This window comes from Octopus bimaculoides, chromosome 23 (assembly GCF_001194135.2).
Source record: "Octopus bimaculoides isolate UCB-OBI-ISO-001 chromosome 23, ASM119413v2, whole genome shotgun sequence".
NCBI classification, from domain to species: Eukaryota; Metazoa; Mollusca; class Cephalopoda; order Octopoda; family Octopodidae; genus Octopus; species Octopus bimaculoides.
In genome coordinates, this window is record NC_069003.1 from 7,027,119 (window position 1) to 7,038,432 (window position 11,314).

Consider the following 11,314-nt stretch of genomic DNA (forward strand, 5'->3'; position numbering starts at 1 on the left):
AGGGACTTGGTATGCTAATTTTCATTTTATTATTACAATTTTTTTTCCTTCCTTTTGAACATATTCAATTTTTATAAGTTTCTTTTTTTTTTTCAAAGTTTTATTTTATATATATTAACTTGGGTTTTTTTTATACTCTTTTTTCCTGTGTTTTTTTTTCAAAGAGGCTAATCTGACCCATAAGTTTTCTAGGAAGATTGCCTTAAAAATAAAATAAACAAAAAAACTGTTAACCACCATTTTCTGAAAGTTTTGTTGGGAGTTTTGAAACATTCAAAATATAGAAGTGTGTGTATGTATATATATACATATATGTGTGTATGTATATATATACATATGTGTGTGTATATATATATATATATATATTATATATACATATATATACATACACATACATGCATGCAAGATACATTTGCAGCTGTTAATGCAATTTTTAAAATTTTAAGTTTGGGGTTGTTTTTTTCCTTGTTACGATTTTTTTCTTTCTTTGGATTATATATTTTTTCATTTATTTATTTTTCTTTTACAATTTAATCATCATTACCTGAGCATTTAACAGATATATTATTATTATTTTTTTTTTTCTTTGCATCATTTTAAAAATTTTCTTTAAAAAAATCTTCTCTACATAAGACTTTTAAACAAAATCTCTTTCAGGAACCTAGTACAAGAGATTCAGTGTTTTAAATTATTTGGGTTTTCAGTAACTTTTATTAGAAAATCTAAAGCTTGTTATTTTTATTTTTTTTTATTATTTGTCTAAGATTTGTGAGAGGTTTTTTAGGTTGTTGTTTTTTTTGCAAATAAATTTTTAGTTTAATTTTGAAGTGAAGAGGGGGGGGATTTAAATAACAATGTCATTTAGACGTTGCCTATGTTCACATACAAAGTGTATTACATATAATATATGTGTGTGTGTGTGTGTATGGGAATGGTAAGGAGAGAGAGGGAGGAACTAAAAAACACTACTTCCAAGAAAGAAAAACGTTAAATTGACATTTTTATTGTAGAATTTTATATATACTATATATATATATACATATATATATATATATATATATATACTCATATATAATTTCCAAGAAAACAAATTTTCAATTTTAGTTGTTGCATTTTTTCGGAGAGGAGGTTTCTTGGAGAAAACCATTTCCCTCTTCCAAGATTACAGAAAGAAACTAAATTGAAGCCAACCAGGACACGTGGTAACAGTAATAGTAGTAAGTAGTAGTAGTTATAATAATAATAATAATAATGGTAAAATAACAGAGAGGGTGGAACAAGTAGACAAGTTATAAAAAGTGTGGGCTGTGAGGGAGTGACCTAGAAAAAGGAAAAATCATAGAACAAAAATACAAAATTATAATAATAATAATAATAATAATAATAATAATAATGTACATAGACATGGGTCAACTCCATTATGTCCAGCAAGGAAACAATACGAAATAGAATAATAAAAAATAAATAGAGGAGAAAACAGATAGATGGACATGAGGACAATTGATTAAGTCACGGTACACATACATACACACATATATATACACAGTCACAGCACGCACGTGGGTGTGGTGAGAGAGAAAAAAAAAAGAGAGACAGACAGATATACAGGTTGTTGGCCAAAAAAAGTTTTAGTAGTTTAGTTTTGTTTCTCTCTCCTTCTCCACACATTAATTAATTAATAATTATAATTATTGTTGTTGTTGTTGTTAATGATGTTGTTGTAAATCATTCGTACAAATCTACGACCAGTCTCCATCACAACTAAAATCTTTCAACATCTCCAATATGTATCGTACTTTTTTTCTTTTTTTTGGGCAAATTTTAACTGTTACATTTTTTTTGGTTATATTTTCATTTATAGTTAATTGCAGCAGCAGGAGGAGATATTTTTTTTCTCTTTCTAGTTTTTCCAATTTTTTTTTTATAATACTTTGTTTCCAATTAAAAAAAAAATAATAATAATGGTAAAATAAATATAAAACTATCACCATCAGCATTATGATAATGATCAAAATATTTCTGGAGTTTATGAGATGGGACAATCTACCCCAGGATGGGGGTGGTAGTTCATACAGATTCACATATATATATATAGATAGATATATATATATATATATATATATATATATAACATACCACATGTATATATAACATTATTACAACTATAATATATATGCAGAGAGAGAGGGAGAGAGTATCAAGTAGTGTTACCTGCTCTCTCCACCACCCGCATCTGTGAAAAGGGGTGAATATTTCCCAACAGAATAAACATAAAAAATAAATTTTTTTTTTAAAAAAGGAGACATTTTTAAGGTAAAAAAAAATTATTAGAGGACAGGACAACAGACTCCACCAACCGAAGAGGCACCTTAAAGTGGAGGGGGGGAGTGAGATATTCTCTACAGACACACATACACACACTTGGTTGGTACTGGCAATTGTAGTAGTGTAGTAGTATAGTAGTAGTAATAATAATAATAATAATAATCATATAATAATAATAATTAAAAATAACAGTAATAGTAGTAGTAATTGTAGTGGAAGATGGTCAATTGTTGTTATCCATCATTTTATATAGAAACGAAGATAGTGGTGTACGTGTGTGTGCGTGATGGAGACGGTTGAAATAGATTGGCAGATGGAGAAGAGAGACTTGGAGACATGTAGGAGGTTAGCAGATAAAGACATCATAATAATAATAATAATCATTGATAATGACAATAATAATAATAATAATCATCACAATCAGAAATCAGCAAATAATAATAATTAAAAAAAAAAAGAAAAGAAAAATCATTTAAACATGACAGAAAAAGGATAAGTCTGGTGATGGGAGAGGTGAAAAGGATTTTTCGTGTTTCATTTTTTTTTGCTATACTTCACTGTGGTTTGGTGTTTTTTTTCATTTTCTCTTTTTCATCTTCTTGATGTTGTTGATGTTTTGTTCTCTTCAGTCTTTCTTGACGACCCCAGCATTGGTGGCAGCAGCTTCCTTAGCCTGGTGTGCCTGCAACACGGCCAGGGCTTCCTCAACTTTGGCCTGCAACGACTCGTGAGAGTCGATCATGTGTAACAACTCAGAGTTGTCAATCTCCAACAACATACCGGTGATCTTGCCAGCCATGTCAGGGTACATACCGTGAATCAACGGGAAGAGGGTTTCACCAAGCATCTGTTTCTGTTCTTGTGGTGGAGCTGCTGCCAACATACCGGAGGTGAGAGGTTCTTGTCCGTGGACGACTACCGGTTGCTGGGCAGTGGGCTGACCTAGCATCGATTGCATCGTACTCATGGGGCCGAGAGGTCTCATCGGGCCGAATTTAAAGTTGGCTCTGGAATTCTGTGACTGCATGTTAGTTTGTCTTCCGGTAACGGAGGGAGGGACAGCCATTCTCTGTCCTGTTTGTCCAGTGATGGGCCGAGAACCAAGGTTGCTGCGAACTGTAGACTGAGCCCCCGTTGGACGGGTTTGTCTCATCTGCTGTGTAGCCAAAGACTGGTACGCAGCGGCCTGCTGGGCCGGGGCTGGCCTAATAGCTGTTTGCCAGCGAGGACCCGGGGCCCTCAACTGCGTTATCGGAGAGGGATAGTATCTTTGTTGAGGCATGGTTGGTACGAAGTAACTGGTTGGATTGCTGGCCTGGAAGATGGTGTTGATCGAACTAAGCGGGTTTCTAATAGTTTGTATTCTCTGAATATATTGTGAGGCGAGTTGGGCCTTACGCTCTTCCTTCTGTTGAGCCAAAGCAACGTACAGCGGTTTGAACACTAAGATGCGGCCGTTCATCTCGGTCACTGCCTTCGTAGCCTCCTCAGGGGATGAGAAGCAAACGAAACCGAATCCTCTAGATCGTCCATTTTCGGTCATAACTCTAGCACTGGTGATAGTTCCAAACTGAGAGAATTCCTTACGTAAACGCTCATCATCAATGGCGTCGTCTAAATTCTTCACATAAAGATTCACTCCTTGGTAACGGTTAATACGCTCCATTTTAATTTTTTCAAACTTCTCCTTCAATTCAGCTTGTCGTTCAGCTTTTTTCTGTGCTCGGCCGGCATAAAGTATGCGCCCGTTCATATCCATGCCATTGATTTCATTTACAGCAGCTTCAGCCGCCTCAGCCTCTTCAAAGCTCACAAACCCGAACCCCTTGGATTTTCCTGTCTCGTCTTTCATCACTTTAGCGCTGGCTATTTTGCCGAACTTCTCAAATACTTGGCGTAGTTTATCGTCATCCAGGTCATCATTGAAATTCTTCACATAGACATTAGTAAACTTTTTGTATTTATCTCCAAGCTGTTGCATTCGTTCCCTTCGAGGAATGAACTTTCCGACGTATACTTTTTTCCCGTTCAGTAACATACCGTTGACTTTTTCAATAGCACAACGAGCAGCTTCTCCAGTTTCAAAATGTACAAATCCATACCCTTTAGATCCGCTTTCATCAGAAACGATTTTACAAGACAGAATATTACCAAATGCTGAGAATGTGTCGTACAATGCCTTGTTGTCAATGCTTTTGTCGAGGTTTTTGATGAAGACATTACCCAGGCCTGATTTACGAAGGGAAGGGTCACGTTGAGACCACATGATGCGGATGGGTCTCCCTTTGATGGCGTCGAAGTTCATTGTGTCTAAAGCTCTTTCAGCATCAGCTGGCTGTTGGAAATTCACGTAGGCATAACCGAGAGAACGGCGAGCAATCATGTCCCGACAAACGCGAATAGAGGTGACGGGTCCGGCAGAAGAGAATTTCTCGAAGAGAAGAGCCTCTGTCACGTCCGGGTGCAAGTCGCCTACATACAACGACGCCATCGGGTAGTTTGGTGCTGTAGGATTCATCTGTGAAAGTTTTTGGTCAGAGTTCTTGAATAGAGTTGGTTAAGTTTGAGTTTTTTTGGGGGGGAAATATTTTTTTTTGTTCTCCTCTGCTGGCAATACAATGGCCTCCTAGGTGGGAGAGGTCGTCCTGCTTTCCAAGTGAAATAGCAATGGTGGAAAACTAAATGGCGGAAGGAAACGGTGATTTCGCAAACCTCTCACCTACCTAAAATAAGCCTACCCGCTTATAGCCCCACAGTTCAAATTTTGCGAGTATTTTTTCTCCAATACAATCCAAATCAAATGAATTCCGTCAATATATTACATTTTAAAAACGTTCTTGATACTTTAAAACATAAAAATAGTATGGTTTGCTTGCATTTATGTATATTTTAGCATTTTATAACTTGAATAATGTCAGTGGTTATCATCCAGTTAAAGCAAGTTATAATTCAATTTTTAGTATTATAAACAGTAAAATAGAAATAATAAAAAAATAGCAACGCTTAATTCGCATAAATATAGATTTTATATCGTTAAATGCAGATTAAACAAGCGGAAGAATTTTATAAGCGCTTAATTTTTTGCATCACCGCTAGCACGTGATTTGCTATTGTAATCAGTTAACGCCATGTAGTATAAAACGAAATCTCAATAAAATAACGATGACACAAACATCTTTCATTAAAAATTTTAATTTAAATAATAAACAAACCTTATGACGCCTTCATTTCACAGTTTAGTCTTAAATATTTCAAGTCAAATTTCAGATGAATTAGGTACTTGAGTGTGAAGCGGAATGATATAGTCCACACACACACACCTGCCGACCGCAGCACTCGCGTGAAAGTGGCGTATGAATTATACGAAACGCAATAAACAACGGATTTCATCAGCAGACATTTTCTCTCCCTTACTCTCTCTCTTATACGCTCCCTTTCTCTTTTGTACTTTCCCTCTGTCTTACTCGCACACTTTCTTCTTCCTTTACCTTCTCTCTCTATCTATGTGTATTTCTGTTGTATAATCACTCTCTCTCTCACTCAATCACATACACTTTCTCTCTCTCTCTCCCTAACTCACAGTATTTCTTACGCATACACCCGCGCACACAGATACACACATATACGCTCTAGCATCATACTCACACTATCTCATTTACACACACACACACATACACATATATGCTCTTTAACACATACATATTCCCTTTAGCAATACATTCACACGCTCTGTTTTACACACACACACATGTCTTTCTATGTCTCATTCAAACATCTTAACGTTTATGGAGGGACAACTTCCAGCTTCCGAATTAAAATAAGATTTCTTTATGAAATTCCTACAGGAAAAAACCGTTATCTCTCACTCTCTGTTTCCTTATATTAGTCACTCTGCCTTTTAATTAACCATTTACTCATCTCGTCATGTTATTTATTTTTTTAAAAACAATTAAATAAATAATTAATTAAAACGAATAGGTTCTTTATTAACCACAATATAAGAGAATTAAAACATTAAATTGTTGGTATTCTGTAGCAACTGGAATTCGAAAAATTGTCTGTAGTTGCTACAAACACGGCAGAATGGTGATAATAATAATAATGTTAGCTTAACGTTCTGAAATAAACCTTTGGAACCGGTTTATGACCAAAGAACAGCTCTTTGAGAATATATTTTAAAATGTATAAAATTATATTAGATTTATATGATAATGTTTTAAGGACAAATTAAGACCGTTAGTAGTTTAAATGGTACAAGTTTTCAAGCCATATGCTGCTATTTATATATATTTGAATTAAATACTTTTACGTTAAAATCCGTTAAATATAAATGGGTGTTGTTGTTTTATTTAAAGCATTTTTTAAAAAAATAATGATAATTGATAATGACAATAATTAAACAGTAAATGGTATTTCGTGGGAGATAGGGAAAGGAATTACGATTATTTTTAATATTTCAAAAATATTCAATTTGTCTTTCCGTTATTCACGAATAAAATACGTATATATATCTAAATATAATTTATATACACGCTCTTAAGATACAAACTTACATGTATATTGATATATATACATATTAGATACAAACTTGCATGTATGTATGTATAATTGCCTCTATATAATTTATATACATGCTATTAGATACAAACTCACATGTATGTATAATTTTATATATATATATATATATATATATATATATATATATATGCATGTGTGTATTAATTTGGTGTATTTTGTATGCGTGCATCGGATTTTTGGTGGATTCCAAAAGTAAAAATATTCCCATTTTTTTTCCACGTTGCTTTTTCAAAAATAAAAAAAACGAAAAAACAATAACGGTAAATATTAAAATACGACATAATACTTATTATATTATTAAAAGAGTTTCGTTTTCGTCTTTTATAACATAATTTCTTCGAACAGATGAACGAAATATTAATAACCATTTTTACAGTGGTTCATAGATCTAAATTTATAATGGAAAAAAATATATATATCTACATTTATATCAATAGTAGAAATAGCGTTTTGTATTTATAGAGAATATATTTATCTATATTTACAGTAGAAAATATATATATATATATATTTCTATCTATATTTATAGTAAGATGGTTATTAAAAGAAGGTATCGCCACTTGGCGCTCTCTTCGTGTTGCCTGTCTTTCAGAAGAAACCACAGACTGCCTACTATATTTACCGCGCTTGTCAACAAGGAATAATGTGTCATTCTACACAAGCAGCTGACGGTTTGATGTAGTTAAAAATGACAAATTCTCTTCCATCCAAAGTCTCAAATCATCTGTCAACCCAACCGCTTTTTAAAAAAAAAATGTGAACCCACAGTCAACGACTAAAGATTCGGTGACAATTGCTCCAGCTGGTTAATAGTAGCAGTCAGACACCCATATACATCTGGCTGCTGCTGTCTTTAAATTGGGTGATCAAATAAACGAGAGAGAGAGAACAAGAGAGGGAAAAATGCCCTTGTTATATAATCGCTCGACTTGTAAAAAGAAAAAAAAAAGCTCCTTAAATTTCTCTCAAGATGCAAACCTATTGAGGGCAAGCCAAATAGGGATTGCCTATGCTAGAAATAGCAGTCACTTGTACTGCTCTCAAATCACACACTCCGCTGTCTTATATAACATCAGGACGCCTTAGATAGTGTAAATCTGGTGACAAATTCTTTTACATTTAACCAGGTCAACCACATTTTTTTTAAATTTGAACCCACAAACAACTCAAAGATTCTGTGCCAGTTGCTCCACCTGGCCAATGGTAGCAGTCAGACACCCATTCACATCTGGCTGCTGCTCTCTTTAAATTGGGTGAACTCAAACCAGAAAAGACAGACAGACTGAAAGAAACAGAGGAAAAAGACCCTCCTTGCATAACTGCTCGACATGTTTCAAATAAATAAATGAAAACAGCTTAAATTTCCCTCAAGAAGGAAACTTTTTGAGGGCGAGGCCAAAAGAAGTCTCTGTGTAGTTGCTTAACCTGTTAAAAATACTTGTCATATGCGATGCTCTCAAAGTCTTAAATAATGTCAGGCCAACTCAGATAACATAATCCTGAGGATAAATCTTCTTCAACATCTAATCATGTCAACTGCTTTTTAAAAAAATGCAAACCTGTAAACAACAGCTAATTATAGGAGAGTATTGTAGTTCGCTTGAAGCATTGTGTATTGTTTGTAAAGAACAAAAAGTTTAGAATGGTACAACAATGCACTATAAAACAAAAAATGGACTATATACCTGTTGTAATTTGGTTATCTATCGTCCGATGATATTTCGGAATTACAATTCCTTCTTCAGATCTTCTTAGCTGAAGTAAACAACTAATTACTCTGTGACAGTTGCTCCAGCTGGCCAATGGTAATAATCAGGTACCCATTTACATCAGGTTGCTACCTCAGGAGTCCAGGAACATTCCTTTCTACTATAGGTACCAAGGCCTGAAATTTTAGGGAAGGGGGTTAGTTGATTACATCAACCCCAGTGCATAACTGGTATTTATTTCATCGATCCTGAATGGATGAAACTCGACCTCAGCAGAGTTTGAACTCAGAATGTAAAGACAGCTGAAATGCCACTAAGCATTTTGTCCATCGTGTTTACAACTCTGTCAGCTCACGCCCTTGATATGAGCTTCAAATTTTGGCTTGGGGTCAGCAATTTCTGGAGAAGGGATCAGTCAATTACAGCAACCTCAGTGCTCAACTGATACTTATTTTCTCGACCCAGAAAGGGTAACAGGCAAAGTTGACCTCGGTGGAATTTGAACTCGCAATGCTGGTTTCAAATTTTGGCACACACAATGAAATAGTCATTGGTATACCATGCCAGTGGCACATAAAAACACTGTGCCGGTGACATGTAAAAGCACTCATGCTGGTGATGTGCTGAGACACCTGTGCCAGTGATACATAAAAAGGCACACACACAGGGGACCAAGACTTCTGGAAGTTTACTGTGCTTGAGAAGACATGTCAAGCTAAGTTCATAGCTGCCCTTGCATATAGGCATGCTCCCCCCCTTACATCCCACTTCAGCTGAGTGTTCCTAATTTTACATACTTTCCTTGAAAGGATAACAGGCAAAGTTGACCTCCATGGAATTTGATATTGGTTTCAAATTTTTGCTCAAAGCCAGCAATTTCATGGGAGGTAGTTAAGTTGATTATGGTTGACCCAGTACTCAACTGGTACTTGTTTTATCAACCCTGAAAGGACAAAGGGCAAAGTTGACCCCCAACAGCATTTGAAATCAGAATGTAAAGTTGAAAGAAACACCACTAAGCACTTTCTCTGGCCAGGTAACCATTCAACCAGTCCATTGCTTGCAGTAATCTAATAATATTGGTTTCGAATTTTGGCACAAGGCCAGCAATTTCAGGAAAGGTGAGCTAGTCAATTACATCAACCCCCAGTGTTCAACTGGTACTTATTTATCAACCATGAAAGAATGAACAGCAAAGTTGATCCCATGAAGAATTTGAACTCAGAACATACAAACAAAATCCTGGCGTGCTAAAGATTCTGCCAGCTCGCTGCTGTAGAGTCCAATAACATTAAATTCTAAACTTTTGACTTATGTTCCACTCCAAAGAAATGACAAAAATGGTGCTAGCTTTAATGAAATAGTCATTGGTATACCACGCCAGTGGCACATCATAAAACCATGTACCAGTGACATGTACAAGCACTCATGCTGGTGTCACATAAAAAGCACCCACTACACTCTAGGAGTGGTTGGCATCAGGAAGGGAGTCCAGTGATAGAAACCATATGTGTGTATGTGTGCCTGTATGTATCCAGTCCATACCAATATAGAAAACAGACATTAAATGATAACAAGAGTATTCAGAGAGCGCAAACCTCTGCCAAGGCAACACCAACATCCTCTCAACGATTAGCTGGAGATGATTTTTAAAATGAGAATATCTGAAATAAACTTAACTGCTCTCACAAACGAGAATACTAAAAATGAATCTGACAGCTCTCAAAAATTAAGTAAATAAAACACAAAAAATAATTCAGAATCCTTGTCTGGTACCGGATTGATCCCAAAATCTAATCAGTTCATGCCAGTCACAAGGCCATGGTTTGACAAAGGCAAAGGAACTCCTGAACAAGCTGAAGCACTCATTTGAGCCAAGGATAATCTGGTTCTTCTCAGATGAAAGGACCAGTTGCATAACACCCACAACAGGTGGCCAAGTGGTTTGCCTACAATCCATGTGTTGTCCCACATATGAAAACCAAGTTGATGATCTTTGTGTGTCAGTCTCCAGTGAGGCAGATGTCATGCCTCCTCACATATTTGAACAGGGCCTTGGGCTCAGTTCAGAGACCTATGTGAAGCTGGTGGAGACTATGATCAAACCTTGGCTGGATGGCCATATGTGTGGCAGCAGGAGTCAGCTCTTGCCTTACCCTCAGAAGGAGCCAGAAGTAATTCTTGGAGAATTTCTATGACTTCTATTGACCCCAAATTCTGGCCTCCTAATTTCCCCAATTGTAATCCCATGGATTACTATGTGTGCAACGCAGTTAGGTGGCACCAACTGCTCTGCCTGCAACACCAACACCAAGCTGGTGTTCAAAGGTCCTCCCAATCCTCAAGGAGATTCACTGAGACACTGAATGCGACAAGGCCGACCCTTTGAAACACAGGTATAACTCACTTTTGCCAGCTAAGTGAACTGGAGCATTCATCATCATCGTTTAACGTCCGCTTTCCATGCTAGCATGGGTTGGACGATTTGACTGAGGACTGGTGCAACCGGATGGCTACACCAGGCTCCAATCTAATTTGGCAGAGTTTCTACAGCTGGATGCCCTTCCTAACGCCAACCACTCAGAGAGTGTAGTGGGTGCTTTTACGTGTCACCCGCACGAAAACGGCCATGCTCGAAACGGTGTCTTTTATGTGCCACCCGCACTAGAGCCAGTCCAGGGGCACTGGCAACGATCTCGCTC

The 11,314-nt window shown here is 36.3% G+C and overlaps 1 protein-coding gene across 1 annotated transcript; it reads right to left on the reverse strand.

Annotated features, from left to right (window-relative positions):
• Positions 1 to 78: 78 nt before the first annotated feature.
• Positions 79 to 5,167, reverse strand: LOC106873860 (polyadenylate-binding protein 4-like). The gene has a single exon (XM_014921375.2). The coding sequence runs from the start codon at positions 4,841 to 4,843 to the stop codon at positions 2,951 to 2,953; it is 1,893 nt and encodes a 630-aa protein (XP_014776861.1). The 5' UTR covers positions 4,844 to 5,167; the 3' UTR covers positions 79 to 2,950.
• Positions 5,168 to 11,314: the final 6,147 nt, after the last annotated feature.

Excerpts from the sequence above, each read along its gene's own strand:
- LOC106873860 (XM_014921375.2), bottom strand. The coding sequence starts at position 4,843 with ATGAATCCTACAGCACCAAACTACCCGATGGCGTCGTTGTATGTAGGC.